Source organism: Balaenoptera physalus (assembly GCF_965194825.1).
Source record: "Balaenoptera physalus genome assembly, chromosome: X".
NCBI classification, from domain to species: domain Eukaryota; kingdom Metazoa; phylum Chordata; class Mammalia; order Artiodactyla; family Balaenopteridae; genus Balaenoptera; species Balaenoptera physalus.
The window spans coordinates 129,361,297-129,378,777 of record NC_138903.1 but is presented as its reverse complement, the minus strand read 5'-3'; the positions used below and the strand labels follow the sequence as shown (position 1 = coordinate 129,378,777).

The 17,481-nt window shown below is 41.6% G+C and overlaps 1 protein-coding gene across 2 annotated transcripts in view; it reads left to right on the top strand.

Annotated features, from left to right (window-relative positions):
- LOC309652229 (uncharacterized protein) overlaps positions 1-13,918 on the top strand; it is a 179,356-nt gene extending 165,438 nt beyond the window's left edge. For both annotated transcript variants that reach the window (XR_014258612.1, XM_082445806.1), the window contains one exon: positions 11,394-13,918. Coding sequence is in view for 1 of the 2 variants with exons in the window: in XM_082445806.1 (XP_082301932.1) it covers positions 11,394-11,684 (291 nt within the window). In the remaining variant the exon portion in view is untranslated. The remainder of the gene's footprint in view (positions 1-11,393) is intronic.
- Positions 13,919-17,481: the final 3,563 nt, after the last annotated feature.

Sequence of the window (17,481 nt, the reverse complement as noted above, 5' to 3'; positions counted from 1 at the left end):
AAATCAAGAGCTAACATTCACTTAGTGCTTACTCTGTATCACATTCTAAGTGCTTTATATGTATAACCTCATTTTATCTTTACAACAACCCTCTGAGGCAGGCTCTGTGGTGCTCTCCAGTTTACAGATGAGAACACTGGAGCTCAGGGGCATTAAGTTGTCCATGTTCACATGGCTAGTGGTAATAGAGCCAGGATTTGAACCCAGGCAGTTGGATTCCAAGGTCCGCATGTGGACCACTATATCACCCTACCTCCACGTCAGATAACTTTTGGTGCCCTCTCTCCACTTGATCTTTTAAAATGTCTTGAAGCCTGCGTGTGGATCACTGACCTTGATGCCAGAGTCTCTTGGGGCATGGCTTGGAGGTGCTCAGCCTGGTGTTCTGTTAGCTGATTCCAAGAAGTCAAGGCACCGAGTCGGATCTGAGACAACGCACTCTGGCCCAATGCAATGTTCCCTCCAGCGAAGATGTCTTGCATGAAGTATTATGTAGATCTGGTTGTAAATCCTCCTCATAAAAATCTGGAATGGATGGAAACAATTTCTGAAGTTAATATTATTAGTAAGGAAAATTCATTGAATCTGTGTTGCACTGTCCTTTAGACATGATATGATACCTCTGTCTGTTGATTTATGGACCACACATTTGTGCGTAGACAATTTTTTAACTCTGTCATACACCTCATAAAATGAGCAGGACCAATTTACAGATGATGTAACAGTCTCTCTCCTCCCAGAGGAGCTTTCTCCTTCCTGCCTGACAGACTCAGTGCCTTAAACCCAGCAGCCCATTTCTTAGGCATTCATTGTTGGCTGTGATCATTTTTTCAGGGTTGTACTCATCACTTTTAACCATATTTATAAGGAGTGAGGTATTATATTAAACCAATGGATTGATGCAGTATTTAGATTAAAAACATTCCATTTTTTGGCTCCATTTTGCCATGTTTCAGCCAAGTATACATATATCTATGGAATGCAATTTAGATTTACCTTCGCTGCTTGCTGATTTTCTGCTAATTCATTTTCCCTTTGCTTTGTGAAAGGTTCCCTTCGGTCTGGACACTTAATTCTTGAGAATTCAAGTAATATATGCTCTAAGGAGCAGCAAATAATCCCACAGATGAGGCAGGTGGTTACGTTCAAGGACAACAGTCCATTAGGAGTTAGCACGGTGTGTGTGTGTGTGTGTGTGCGCGCGTGTGGTGAGGATGCCATCTTGGTCAACACGTGATAGAGGAACAACTAACTTTATGCTTTAACGATCTGGAAGGGCTGTTCCCGTGCACCCCTTAGGTTTACAGACTGGAAACTGGGAAGGGAAATATGTCGTGCCTGGAAAAGGTTAAAATAGATTTGTAACCAAAGAGATGTGTCTAAGGGGGATTTTTTTCCTTTGAGAGTTAAATAAACTAAAAAACCTGCCCTTCACTTAGATGGATTGAGTCCAGGTTTTCCCTTTTCAAAAATAATTGAAATCGGAGACCCCTACCTCGAAGAGCAAAGGCCTGTTGTGTGGAGCCCTGTATACGTGGGGTCAGGTTGCCCTTGCAAACAGGACTGAATTGGAAACCAGCCTGCGATCCCCCATCTCCACCTCACCCCACCCCCAACCTGGAAATGAACCCAGGGAATCATTTCAAAGTCTCAGATCCTAAGTGTAACTAAAGTACCATAACCCTTCCCCCACCAAAAAAAGTGGGATATTTCTAATACTCTTAAAAACTGAGCTAGCTCAAACTGGCTTGGAGCTACATTTGCTAGACCTAAATATACAGAGAATAACATCAGTTACAACTCAAAGGAAAGTTTACATGTGGGCTTCTTCGGTGTATGGCTTTCATCTGTATTGATCTGACTAAGGACAATCCACCTTGTAAAAGTAGCAAATTTTACTCAGCAGGATGGAGGAAGGGCAGACCTACTCTAAATGGAAACTGCAAATCCTTTGTGTGTGTGTGTGTGTGTGTGTGTGTGTGTGTGTGTGTTGGGGGTGAGGTATGAGGGGATGTCAGGGGGGATAGTGTGATTTGCGTTAAATCTCTTGCAATTGTGTTCAAGTTGACAACAAGATAACATATCACGGAAGAGCCTTTAATTTCACCAGAAACTAATTACACAGTGGATGGGCTGGGGCCACTCTGTCTTATCGTCTTCTCTCTGCAGACTCTGCGTTTTAAAAGCCTTCCAACCAACACAAAGAGGACATCACTGCCACACAAAAGCCACTCCAGTGAGGAATTTCCTGAGGGACACCCTCTGCTACCTCCCACACTCTAGAAGGCACATGAACATCTTCCAAGATGAAACAAGCCTTGGGGTTTTGGTGCGATAAGTGAATCGTTAAATGAGTTTGCCTCTCTGATCCAAGTGACTAAGATGTAGATGCAATAAATACATTTGTCTGCCAAGTCAGACTCCAGTCTCTGATACTCACTGCTCCCAGTGACTTCAGTATAGCTGTGTGTGTTCTTGAGAGCAGAAATCTGTTCTTGTTTCTAATTTTTATTAATCTGCATTCAAAAGCTTGAATTTCTTAGTCAGGGCCTAGAAGTCTTAACAAGAGAAGTACAAAAGGCAGTGGAAATAGGAATACATGTTTCTGCTGCACAGAACAAAAGGATTCAGGTTGAAAATGAGCAAAAATTGAATCCATTTGAAAGTAGAATTTGCAACACTAGGTACCAGCTGCCTTTGAGTGTCTGTGGGGAATTTATTTTTTTCCGAGTTGCAAATTAAAAGGGGGTTCTTTGGATAAGAAAAAGATTTGAGGGAAAACAAACCGAAACTGCTATAAATCTGAGACAAAAATATTCGGAGTGGTAATGAGAGACATTTGGAAGAAATAGCATTGTAGGCCTCCTGAGTGATTGCTTGATTTTAAGGAAGCAATCTTTTCTTCTTTCTTTTTTCTTTTTTTTTTTCCTCAAAGAAAACCTTTTGAACTTTCAGAACTCCATTCATTTGTGTTGATCCAATTTTTCAAGGCTAAAAAGGCTGTCTGGGTGAAATTGACACTCATTTCTAGGCATACATTACATGTCAGAACCAGATTCCTGTTTCCCTGATCCCTCTCCACTGTTTCTTCCTCACTGATGAGTCATTACATTGCGGGTTGCCACCTCAGGTCACCCGAGAAGGTCTCCATACATCATCACGGTTGGAGTCTGTCACTTTTGACTGGCCCTTGTTTTGAAGCTTGCGATCTGGTGTTAGGGATGTTGGCATCCGTTGATCTTTCTGCTGGAACTCCTGGCACGGACTGCTTGTCTAGCTTTTAGAGCCTTTAGGTTGATTAGACAGAGTGATTAAATCTCCCGGATATGTTCACTTACATTTAATGTTCTTGGACATTAATTTTAATGCTCTCTAAATGCCTTGGCTTGATAAGGTGTTAAGTGACCTAAATGGATAGAAAACAGCTCAGGAACCTCAAACAGGCTTTCCCCTCGACTTGGGCGGGGGAGTTTCTGAACCAGAGGCCTTGTCGGGAGAAGTCATCAGTACATTCTCCATCTCTTCTTACTGGCAGGAGGCTCCTGGTTACAGTATTTGGTTTATGGGAAAGTTGTGAGTGAGCGTGGCGTGCTGTGAAAGGGCAAACTGATTGCTGAAGGGGCAAGTTTCAATCACAGTGCATCCATCAGACATTATCCAGAGAAACATTTCATTTCTGAAGATAAATCCGGTTTACCTACTAAAAAACAAAGCAATGCCTCCAAAGCAAAGTCATTCCATATGTGGCTATTTCTTTTCATGGCCGACCCCAAATAAAGCAACAATTTTTAATCTCCAAAACACGGCACGGTTTCTGTGACTTGCATTTCAGAATCAAGTATTTCACATTCAGCTGGCATCTCTGGGCCAGTTGTACCTGAAAATCACAAGATGAAAATGTCAATTGACCCTTAATAATTGGCATTAGGGAAAAAATGATTTCTAATCTGTGGTAACTCTGCGGCCTAAGTCCTTATTAGAGCACCATCAATACATATTAAAATGCATGTTAAAATCAAGGTCATCAGAGAAATATTTTAATTCTTATTTAATGACAGTTGAATCATCGTCACATATGATCAAGTAATGAGGGCTGTGTGATTCAGCTAGTGACAGCTTTACTAATTTGAAAAAATCTTACAAAAGAATTCCCAGCTAATGATGATGGGCTTGCTTTCTCTTGATAAGTAAAACTGTTGTCAGAAAAAGTTAATAGAGAAATCCTTTCAAAATTACACTCTTGATTTTATCTAAGCGCATCTTAAGTTTCCTAAAATCTACGTTAAATAAAATGACATTTGGAGGACAAATTATGGGTCTTTTTGGTTTCACAAGCATTTACTGGGTACCCACTCGGGACAGGTACTAGAGATGTTGACATGGAGAAGACAGAATTGTGGAGAGTAGCGCAGGCAGCAGGCGGGCACACGAATAGCAACGTTGTAAGATACAAAGGGTACATGCAATCCAGGAAGTGTGTACAAAGTGTTAGGGACGCATAGAGAAGGAGGCAGCTCATTTGACAGTGGAGGTAACATTAGAGGTTGGTATGAACCTGGATAAGATGGCAGGGTGCCAAAAGGACAGGGAAGGAAGTTACAGGAGTGACCAGTTTGAACAAAAGTATGAAGGCATGAAAACTGATGATATATGTAATAAAAGAGGGTGCTGTGCTGTGAGGCTGGATAAGTAGTTTGGGGGCCAGTTGTAGGACAATGTTGAATGCCCAGCTAACGTGAGAGTTGAACGTTACTGTTCCAGCCCCACAAGCATACAGTCAAATAAACCCAAAGTCAAGGAGTGTGATGGGCCTAGAAGACTAGGCCCTAGATTTTCCATTGGGGGAGCTGAAAGGGAAGAGGGAAGTAAGGCCGCCAAGAGAGAAGGGAGGCTGGCAAGGGGGCTACTGGAAATGTAACTTGGTTTGGGTTTTTTTGTTTGTTTGTTTATTGAAGTAGAGTTAATTTACAATGTTGCATTAGTTTCAGGTGTATAGCAAAGTGATTATATATATATTCTTTTTCAGATTCTTTTCCCTTATAGGTTATTACAAACTACTGAGTATAGTTCCCTGTGCTATACAGTAGGTCCTTACTGGTTACCTATTTTATATATAGTGGTGTGTATATGTTAATCCCAACCTCCTAATTTATCCTACCCCCCTTTCCCCTTTGGTAACTATAAGTTTGTTTTCTATGTCTGTGAGTCTATTTCTGTTTTGTAAATAAGTCCATTTGTGTCATATTTTAGATTCCACATATAAGTGATATCATATGATATTTGTCTTTCTCTGTCTGACTGACTTCACTTAATATGATAATCTCTAGGTCCACCCATGTTGCTGCAAATGGCATTATTTTGTTTTTTTTTTATGGCTGAGTAATATTTCATTGTATATATATACCACATCTTTATCCATCCCTCTGTTGATGGACATTTAGGTTGTTTCCATATGTTGGCTATTGTAAACAGCACTGCTATGAACATTGGGGTACATGTATCTTTTCCAATTACTGTTTTACTCAGATATATGCTCAGTAGAGAAAAATTTAGACAAAAGAAGCAGGTAACTGACATTTTTTATGGTGAATGGTCAGCACAGAAACTTATCCGTCCATCCGTCTAGGGGATGGCCACGTGCCTGGTATGTGCCAGGCACTGAGCTCAAAGCCAAACAAGTAGAGGGCAATAATAAAATGGTGCCCCTAGCCTTCAGAGGGTCACAGAGTGTGAGACCAATACATGAAGAATCCATTCCCATGCAAACGGGTCAGTGCTGGGCTCCACGTCCTGTAAAGGCAGCAGCAAGGAGGGCAGAGATCAAGTTTTCTCACGTAGGTCTGGGAAAGCTTCCCAAGGGGTCAGAAGCATGAGCTGGATCTTGTCTCTGTGAAAAGCAAAGGTTTGCCAGGGATCCCAGCGTTTACAAAGAGAAGACTTCAAGCAGCCCTGACTGAAAAGCGCAGCATGTCCGGCCCTGCAGAGTCAGGACCGTAGGTAGTAGGGGGAGGACGGGGGCTGCCACCTGTAGGAGCCTCGAGGTGGGATGAGCCCAAAGACGAGATGGAATTGGATGGGGAGGAGAGGATGGGCATTGTAAAAAGGAAGCCAGAGAGCAAAGAATATATCTTTTCTTTCTTCTGAGGACAAGAAGCATCTGACCAGATATTACCAAGTGCTTTCTGAAGGCTTAGAGCGAGGGATCACGGAAGCCATGGTTATTTAAAATGTTTTTTTCCATTGTGGTAAAATACACATAACATAAATTTGCCATCTTAACTATTTTAAATGTACAGTTTGGTGGTATTAAATTCATTCACATTGTTGTGCAACCATCACCACCATCTATCCCTGTAACTCTTTTCATCTTGTAAAATTGAAACTCTATACCCATTAAACAATAATTCCCAATTCTCTCCTACCCCGAGCCCCTGGCAACCACCATTCTGCTTTCTGTCTTTAGGATTTTGACTACCCTAAGTAGCTCATACAAGTGGGATCATACAGTATTTGTCTTTTGTGATTGGCTTATTTCACCTAGCATGATGTCCTTAAGGTTTGTCCATCTTGTAGCATGTAGCAGAATTTCCTTCTTTTTTAAGGCTGAATAGTATTCCATTGTATGAATAGACCGCATTTTGCTTATCCATTCATTGGTCAATGGACACAGGTTACTTCCACGTTTTAGCTATTGTGAATAATGCTGCTATGAACCTGGTTGTACAAACATCTTTTCAAGACTATTTTTGATTCTTTTGGGTATATACCCCAAAGTAGAATAGCTGGATCATATGGTAATTCTATTTTTAATATTTTGAGGAACCGCTATACTGTTTTCCATAGCAGTTGCACCATTTTACATTCCCACCAACAGTGCACAGGGGTTCTAATTTCTCCACATAGTCACCAACATGTTGTTTTATGCTCTTTTGATAGTAGCCGTCCTAATGGGTATGAGGTGGTATCTCACTGTAGTTTTGATTTTCATTTCCCTGATGATTAGTGATGTTGAGCAGCTTTTCACGTTATTGACTATTTGGATATCTTCTTAGGAGAAATGTCTATTCCAGTCCTTTGCCCATTTTTGAGTCAGGTTGTTTGGTTTTTTGTTGTTGAGTTTTAGGAGTTCTCTACATAGTCTTGATACTAGTCTCTTATAATATATATGATTTGAAAATATTCTCTCCTATTCTGTGGGTGGCCTTTTTCCTCTGTGGATAATGTTTTTTGTTTTTTGTTTTTGTTTTTGTTTTTTTAAATTTAAGGAAAGGACACTGTTTTGTTTTCTTAAAGGCCTGGAATCTTTTTTTTTTAAATTTTATTTATTTACTTTTGGCTGTGTTGGGTCTTTCCTTCTGTGCGTGGGCTTTCTCTAGTTGCGGCAAGTGGGGGCCACTCTTCTTCGCGGTGCGCGGGCCTCTCACTATCGTGGCCTCTCTTGTTGCGGAGCACAGGCTCCAGACGTGCAGGCTCAGTAGTTGTGGCACACGGGCTCAGCTGCTCCGCGGCATGGGGGATCTTCCCAGACCAGGGCTCGAACCCGTGTCCCCTGCATTGGCAGGCAGACTCTCAACCACTGTGCCACCAGGGAAGCCCCAATATTGTTTTTTGATGCACAAAATTTTAAAATTTTCATGAAGTCCAATTTGTCTATTTTGTTGTTTTTGTGGTTGTTACCTGTGCTTTTGGTATCATATCCAAGAAACCATTGCCAAATCCAATGTTGTGAAGCTTTTGTCCAGTTTTCTTCTAAGAGTTTATTGTTTTAGGTCTTACATTTAGGTCCTTGTCCATTTTGAGTTAATTTTTGTATATGTTTTAGGTAAGGGTCCAATCTCATTCTTCTGCATGTGAATAGTCAGTTCTCCCAGCACCATTTGTTGAAAAATGAGGCCATGAAAATTGTCATTACCTGTTAAGAAGAAGTTGAACCAGTCACTACCCCCACCTGCTTCTGTGTCCTTTAGAAGAACAGAATAGGGAACACGTTTCTCAACCCACCACAATACATATGACTAAAAAGAGTGGCCATAACAAGATTTGAACAACTCACAGAAATGGTTTGAGGAAGACATTCTAAACACGACACCCTACTTTTTTCAGTTTACCCATCACAGCTCTTGGACCCTCTGTGTTCTCCTCTTTTCCTGACACTCCCGCAGGGCTCCTGCAGCCCTCCCCATGGGGAACAGCCATCCATCTCTGCTCAATGTTTGTCAGCAGTCCTAACTAATTGCTAGTGGCAGAGCTGAGATTGGGCCTTGATTGCCCAGAAACAATTCAGTTATTTGATGAAGCAGGTTGAATTAACTCTTGGGCATCTGTAGCCTGGTCCTCAGGGATGTTTGTAGGAATCAGCCTTGTATCTGTCGGTGAGCACAGACACAAGACTTCACCTCTTGCAGTCCCTGCTAATGACATAGATTAAAGCTGGGGTGGCAATTAAAGCTCTAGTGAAGGGGACTCTCAGGGGTTGGGGCTGAGGCCTGTTGAAATAAAGGGAGGTAGTCTCCAAGATGTCAAACAAGCCCAAGTGTGTAGAAGGGTCACTGTGTTGTTTTTACAGGTGTCACCCCGAAGACACGGTCCTCAAATAACAATGTTTGTGAAATGGAATGAAAACTTTTTTCCTGACAATTAATAAGGATAATTGCTTGCTAAATAAAATATACAAACCAGTTGGTAGAGTGCAGCATCAACTTCCGAATTGAACTTGGCACTCTCCACTCAAGACACTTGATAGGGTTTAAATAAACTGTAAAAAAAAAAAATAGGTTGCTCAAATAACATGCTCTTTGTAGTAGATGAAGGGAACCAGAGGCGATCCCTCCAGCAGCACACACAGGTCTTGGGTTTGGGGTGATGCTGTATAATGTAACTCACCAATAATAATGATGGCAAAACAGCAGTTCCTATTCATTGAGCGCCTACTAAGTTAATATTGTGGAATATAAATGCATGATTTTACTTAATTGTCTCAGCAGCCTTCAAGGTAGACATTCTATTTTTCCTTTTTACAATGGGGGGAAATGAGAAAAGGGAAGTAACTTGTCTGCAGTCACACTGCCAGTGGGTCCAGGTCTCACTGCACTGCCCCAGGCTGCCATTGAACTTGTGCTCTTGTCACTGTGTGTGACTAGAGGGAGACTGGCCTAACAGTTAAGAACCGTATGCTCACATCCTACTCGCTGCTTTGCGTCTTGCCTTCTATACTGATGGCCTTCAGGACGTCTCACCCCTTCCTGATCTGGCTTTTTGCAAAATTAATCCTCCCTAGAGGAGAGAGTAGTGGTTAAAAGGGGACATGAGGAAGGCTTTGGGAATCCAGGTAGTGTTCTGCTTCTTGACCTGGATGGAGTTCTGTGGGTGTGTTCGCTTTGAAAATTCATTGTTTTTTATATTTTTGTATGCATACTGTACTTAAAAAAATTCTACCTTATTTTCCCCTGATCTCTGTCTCTATCATTTATTCCCACTTTGAATCAATCATTCAGTGTCCTGCTAACTGGCCAAGAGAAAGGTCCTATGACAAAGTAGCAGGAGACTAGATAGGATTAAGAGGATAGCATGTTACATGGCCAAGCAGCCCACACATAGATCAATCTGGAACCCTGGTTCTGTTCAGCACTGTGCTCTTTAGATGACTGAGATAAATTAGCCAGTCCCCACAGCGTGGCCCTATCACAAATTGGTCTTTTGCAGCAAATCCAAATGATTGGCTCCCAACCCTGGGTGTGCTCTGGTCAGACCTATGAGCAAAGCCTTATCATTTGCATGAAGTTGCTTCTAAAAAAGAAAATTGGCTCTTCATGATACTTCTGAGCACATCTCATTTAGAAAAGGTCAGAAAACAATCTGTTTCATTGACTTACCCCAGGCCAGAAGTCAGGTAAAAGTTGGTGGCAGGGGGAAGGGTGTTTCTCTCCTCACTCCCCATTTCCCAAAGGGGCTGGAGCACTGCAGTGAATTCCTCTGGCCCCAGGGCACATAAGCAAAAGTGTGGTCGTGACTGATGTTTGTGAATACCGCATATGTGCATAGCAAATATATTCTCCTCTTGGTCCTGGCTAAGTTAGCACAGTTATGTCCATTTCACAGATCAGGAAAGTGAAGACCAGAGCAAGAAAGTAGTTTGCCAAGAACATATAAGTTGAAAGTGGCAGAACATAGTTTAAAACTTACCCTATGGTATTACACACCCAAATCACTTAGAGGGAGGAGATAGGTAGATGAATTGAGTCAAATAAGAAATTACCATCCAAATTAAAATTTGTCTCTCAATGCAAATCAAGATGACAATGAGGTACCACCTCACACCAGTCAGAATGGCCATCACTAAAAAGTCTACAAATAACAAATACTGGATAGGGTGTGGAGAAAAGGGAACCCTCCTACATTGTTGGTGGGAACATAAGTTAGTGCAGCCACTATGGAAAACAGTATGAAGATTCCTCAAAAATCTAAAAATAGAGCTACAGTATGACCCAGCAATCCTGCTCCTGGGCGTATATCCAGACAAAACTACAATTCAAAAATATACATGCAAGGGGAGGAGTCAAGATGGCGGTGTGGGAAGACACAGAGTTCACATCTCCCCACAACTAGGGCACCTGCCAGATGCTGATGGGGGACCCCGATGCCCAGGGAGATGGGAAGAACCCCCAAGCGAACTGGTAGGACATGGAGGAACTGAGGAGGGAGGAGAAGTGGAGGCCAGACAGGACTGGCGCCCCTGAGGGGTGGCTGAGAGGGAGAAGGGGTTCCCAAGCCTGGAGGGACCCTCAGGGGCTCAGATCAGGGGGGAGTAGGCCCAGTGTTTCCCCTGCCCAGTAGGCCAGGGAAGTCTGCCCAGCTCTCGGGCCGGGGCCTATGCCCTCAGGGGTCCCCTCTGGGTTGGGTTGGTGCTGGGGGTGTAGAAGGGAGGCCGGGGAGATCAGGAGAGGCAGGCAGGAGGGCTCCTCCAGGATGGGAGGAGCAAGAGAGGAGTGGAGGGCCTTTGCCCCACCCACTCAAGCCCAGGAAGCCTGCTGGGCCCCCAGGTGGGGCCCTCCAACCTCTGAGACCAGAGCAGGAGGAACGCCAGGGCCACTTCTGTTCTGTTGAGCCTAAGCCCCCTGCCACGCCCCCATTCCAGCTCTGTGGGTACTAAGCATAGGCCCCGCCCACTACCCAAACCTTACCCCTGCTTAGGCCCCGCCCTCCACAGCCAAGACCTTTTCCATCTTTTTTTTTTTCTCCTCTTTTTTACTATTGTGGTTCTGTTTTACCCTCTGGTTGCTGTTTCACCTATATTTTTATTTTTTTCTAACATAGCTGTTAGTTTCCTAGTCTAATTTTATTTTTTACTTTGTTATTCTCCTTTTTTTGTTTGTTTTTTTTTTTTGCTGCTTCAGGCGGCTTGCAGGATCTTGGTTCACAAGCCAGGGGTCGGGCCGAAGTTCCTGCAGTGGGAGTTCCAAGTCCGAACCACTGGACTAACAGAGAACCGCAGACCCCAGGGAATATTATTCGGAGTGAGGTCTCCCGGAGGTCCTCATCTCAGCACCAAGACCCAGCTCTACCCAACACCCTACAAACTGCAGTGTTGGAAGCCTCAGGCCAAACAACCAGTAACACAGAAACACAATCCCACTCATTTAAAAAAAGGAAAAAAAAATGAGACGGCAAAAAAATGTCACCAATGAAGGAGCAAGGTAAAAACTTACAAGACCAAATAAATGAAGAGGAAATAGGCAATCCTCCTAAAAAAGAATTCAGAGTAATGATAGTAAAGATGATCCAGAATCTCATAAATAGAATGGAGGCATGGATTGAGAAAATACAAGAAATGTTTAACAAAGATCTAGAAGAACTAAAGAACAAACAAACAGAGATGAACAATACAATAACTGAAATGAAAAATACACTAGAAGGAATCAATAACAGAATAACTGAGGCAGAAGAACGCATAAGTGAGCTGGAAGACAAAATGGTGGAAATAACTGCCGAGGAGCAGAATAAAGAAAAAAGAATGAAAAGAATTGACATCTCAGAGACCTCTGGGACAACACTAAACACACCAGCATTCGAATTATAGGGATCCCAGAAGAAGAAGAGAAAAAGAAAGGGTTTGAGAAAATATTTGAAGAGATTCTAGTGGAAAACTTCCCTAACATGGGAAAGGAAATAGTCACCCAAGTCCAGAAACACAGAGAGTCCCATACAGGATAAATCCTAGGAAAAACACACCAAAACACATATTAATCAAACTAACAAAAATTAAATTCAAAGAAAAAATATTAAAAGCAGCAAAGGAAAAACAAAAAATAACATACAAAGGAATCCCCATAAGGTTATCAGCTGATTTCGGCAGAAACTCTGCAGGCCAGAAGGGAGTGGCAAATTCATTCTACGAAGCCAAATGAACTCCCAAATTCATTCTACAAAGCCACCATCACCCTGATACCAAAACTAGAAAATGATATCACAGAAAAAGAAAATTATAGACCAATATCACTGATGAACATAGATGCAAAAATCCTCAACAAAATACTAGCAAACAGAATCCAACAACATATTAAAAGGATCATACACCATGACCAAGTGGGATTTATCCCAGGAATGCAAGGATTCTTCAATATACACAAATCAATCAATGTGATACACCATATCAAAAAATTAAGGAATAAAATCCTTATGATCATCTCAATAGATGCAGAAAAAGCTTTTGACAAAATTCAATACCCATTTATGATAAAAACTCTCCAGAAAGCAGGCATAGAGGGAACCTACCTCAACATAATAAAGGCCATATATGACAAACCCACAGCAAACATCATACTCAATGGTGAAAAACTGAAAGCATTTCCACTAAGATCAGGAACAAGGATGTCCACTCTCGCCACTCTTATTCAACATAGTTTTGGACGTCCTAGCCATGGCAATCAGAGAAGAAAAAGAAATAAAAGGAATCCAAATTGGAAAAGAAGAAATAAAACTGTAACTGTTTGCAGATCACATGATACTATATGTAGAGAATCCTAAAGATGCCACCAGAAAACTACTAGAACTAATCAATGAATTTGGTACAGTTGTAGGGTACAAAATTAATGCACAGAAATCTCTGGCATTCCTATACACTAACAACGAAAAACCAGGAAAACAAATTAAGGAAACAATCCCATTTACCATCGCAACAAAAAGAATAAAATACCTAGGAATAAATCTACCTAAGGAGGCGAAAGACTTGTACTCAGAAAACTATAAAACACTGAAGAAAGAAATCAAAGATGACATAAACAGATGGAGAAATATACCATGTTCTTGGATTGGAAGAATCAATATTGTGAAAATGCCTATACTACTCAGAGCAATCTACAGATTCAATGCAATCCCTATCAAACTACCAATGACATTCTTCACAGAATTAGAACAAAATATTTTACAATTTGTATGGAAGCACAAAAGACCCCGAATAGCCAAAGCAATCTTGAGAAAGAAAAATGGAGCTGGAGGAATCAGGCTCCCTGACTTCAAACTATACTACAAAGCTACAGTAATCAAGACAGTATGGTACTGGCACAAAAACAGAAATATAGATCAATGGTACAGGATACAAAGCCCAGAGATAAACCCATGCACGTATGGTCACCTTATCTTTGATAAAGGAGACAAGAATATACAATGGAGAAAAGACAGCCTCTTCAATAAGTGCTGCTGGGAAAACTAGACAGCTACCTGTAAAAGAATGAAATTAGAACACTACGTAACACCATACACAAAAATAAATTCCAAATGGATTAAAGACCTAAATGTAAGATGAAACACTATAAAACTCTTAGAGGAAAACATAGGAAAAACACTCTTTGACATAAACCACAGCAAGATCTTTTTTGACCCACCTCCTAGAGTAATGGAAATAAAAACAAAAATAAACAAATGGGACCTAATTAAACCTCAAGGCTCTTGCACAGCAAAGGAAGCCATAAACAAGATGAAAAGACAACCCTCAGAACGGGAGAAAATATTTGCAAATGAAACAACAGACAAAGGATTAATCTCCAAAATATACAAACAGCTCATGGAGCGCAGTATCAAAAAAAAAACCAATTCAATTTAAAAAATGGGTGGAAGACCTAAATAGACATTTCACCAAAGAAGACAAACCCATGACCAAGAGGCACAGGAAAAGATGCTCATCATCACTAATCATTAGAGAAATGCCAATCAAAACTGCAGTGAGGTATCACTTCACAATGGTCAGAATGGCCATCATCAAAAAATCTAGAAACAGTAAATGCTGGAAAGGGTGTGGTGAAAAAGGAGCCCTCCTGCACTGTTGGTGGGAATGTAAATTGATACAACCACTATGGAGAACAGTATGGAGGTTCCTTAAAAAACTAAAAATAGAACTACCATATGACCCAGAAATCCCACTACTGGGCATATACCCTGAGAAAACCATAATTCAAAAAAGACATGTACCCCAATGTTCACTGCAGCACTATTTACAATAGCCAGGACTTGGAAGCAACCTAAATGTCCATCGACAGATAAATGGATAAAGACGATGTGACACATATATACAATGGAATATTACTCAGCCATAAAAAGAAACAAAATTGAGTTATTTGAAGTGAGATGGATGGACCTAGAGTCTGTCATACAGAGTGAAGTAAGTCAGAAAGAGAAAAGCAAATACCATATGCTAACACATATGTATGGAATCTAAAAAGAAAAAAAAATGGTACTGATGAACCTAGTGGCAGGGCAGGAATAAAGACATAGACATAGAGAATGGACTTGAGGACATGGGGAGGGAGGGAGAAGCTGGGGCAAAGTAAGAGTAGCATCGACATATATACACTACCAAATGTAAAATAGTTAGCTAGTCGGAAGCAACCGCATAGCACAGGGAGATCAGCTCGCTGCTTTGTGATGACCTAGAGGGGTGGGAAAGGGAGGGTGGGAGGGAAGCTCAAGAGGGAGCGGATATGGGGACATGTGTATGCATACGGCTGATTCGCTTTGTTGTACAACAGAAACTAACACAGTATTGTGAAGCAATTATACTCCAGTAAAGATTTATTAAAAAAAAAGATACATGCACCCCTATGTTCATTGCAGCAGTATTCACAATAGCCAAGACATGGAAACAACCTAAATGTCCATCAGCAGATGAATGGATAAAGAAGATGTGGTATATATCTATAATGGAATACTACTCAGCCATTAGAAAGGATGAAATAATGCCATTTGCAGTAACATGATGGACCTAGAGATTATCATACTGAGTGAAGTAAGTCAGAAAGAGAAAGACAAATACTGTACGATATCATCTATATGTGGAATCTAAAAAAATAATGCAGATGAATCTATGTACAATACAGAAGCAGACTCACAGACAGAGAAAACAAACTTATGGTTACCAAAGAGGATGGGGGGTGGGATAAATTAGGAGTTTGGGGTTAACATATACACATTACTATATATAAAATAGATAACCAACAAGGACCTACTGTATAGCACAGGGAACTATATTCAATATCCTGTGATAAACCATAATGGAAAAGAATATATATATATATGTATAACAGAATCACTTTGTTGTACAGCAGGAATTAACACAACATTGTCAATCAACTGTACCTCAATTTAAAAAAAAGGAAAAAGAAAAAAATCTGTCTCTCTTGTCAAAAAGAAACTTCAACCCCATTGTGTTTTTCATATTGACAAGCAGGAGTTATAAAGACTTGGAAATGGAAGAGCAAACGTGGATTCAGCTCCTGGCTTTGCCACAAACTGTGGAACCTTGGATAAGTCCTTTTTATCATTTTAAGCCTCAGTTTCTTTATCTGTAAAATAGGGATAGTAAAGCCTACCTATGTCACAGGGTTGTTAAGAAGATCATATGAACTGAGACGTAAGACAGTTTTTGAAAATTAAAAAAAATGCTGTTGCATGTCTAAGGAGGAATCATCCGATTATAGGCTAAGCAGTGACAGCACAACAGGGGCAAAGAAGAAATATTTGGGGGGGCTCAGAAGAGGGAACAATCACCTCTGGCTGTGGGACACAGAAGACTTCATGGGGAAATCGACCTTTGAACTGAGTCTTGAAGGATGAGAGAGATGTGAATATGCAGGCGTGGGGTGAGGCGGGATGTGAAAGAGGGAAGGACTACCTTAAGAAGCCAGCCAAGGCTTGGAAACCCCGTTACGCGTATGGGGAGCAGCAAGTAGCTTAGTTTGGATGGAAGAGATGGTACATGAGGGGGTGGGTAGTAGCAAAGTATTAATGCAGAAAGGTGGTATTCGTGAGTCATCTGGACTCCCATGGAGGATGATTTGGGGTTTTTTGTTTTTGGGGTTTTTTAAAGATTTTTTTTGATGTGGACCATTTTTAAAGTCTGTATTGAATTTGTTACAATATTCCTTCTGTTTCATGTTTTGCTTTTTGGGCCGCGAGGCATGTGGGATCTTAGTTCCCCGACCACGGATCGAACCCGCACGCCCTGCATTGGAAGGCGAAGTCCTAACCACCGGACCACCACGGAAGTCCCTGGAGGATGATTTTGAATGCCAGGACAAGGCAGTAGGGTTTTTTTAATTGCAAACTAATTGAAACCTTTCAAGGTTTTGCCATGGAAGTGGTGAGTAAGGAGGCCTGTGATTAGAACTGTGTTTCAGGATAGGCGCTCAGCCACAGTGTGGTGGGTGACGGCACAGAAGCATTCATTGTGTGGAATGGCGGGGGTGCGGAGACCCTCAGGGAGAAGTTGACAGTATCCCAACAAGAGGTGATGCTGAGTGGTGTAGCCACAGAGGATGGAGCAGCCAGAAGGGTCTATAAGACATAGAAACAATAAGCCATAGCAACTGATGAGAAGCAGAGAACAAAGAATAGGAAGGAGCCAAAGATGGCTCAATGCCTAGGGCCAGAGGAACAGACAGTGTGGTGGTGGGATGGTCTTTAGTACACAGGAGACTTTAGACCCCCTGCTAGTGTCTGGCGCACTGAGCCTCCCACTCTGGGCACCCGGGTGAAACTGCTTCTGCTACTGCAATAGGAACATAGAGGCAAAAGGTCACTCAAGTTGGGGTGGAATAAAACCTCTGTAAGCATAGCTTCTCCATTCTATTGTTGCTAATAACACAGTCGCAACTCCAACTATGGAGACAGTTCCCAATAATATATTTACCACTCTGCAAATCCCAAGCTCCAGCACCAGTAATGCTGTAGCATGCACACAGCCCGCCGCTCTCTGGAGGTTAATATGCTGTGACGACGCTTCTGCATCTTTAAACGAACTTAACGCTTTTCCTCAGACCTCTGGCCTTGTCTCAGTCCCACTGTTAATATGATAGACCCAGCCAAATGCTATCAGAGAAGTATGATTTATACATGAAAGATATTGTCAGAAAAGGTTGGGGAAAAATGCATGAAGGAAAGGGGCATTTCATTTGTCTTCATGTAACTCTTTAAAACCAGCGAGAGTAGCAA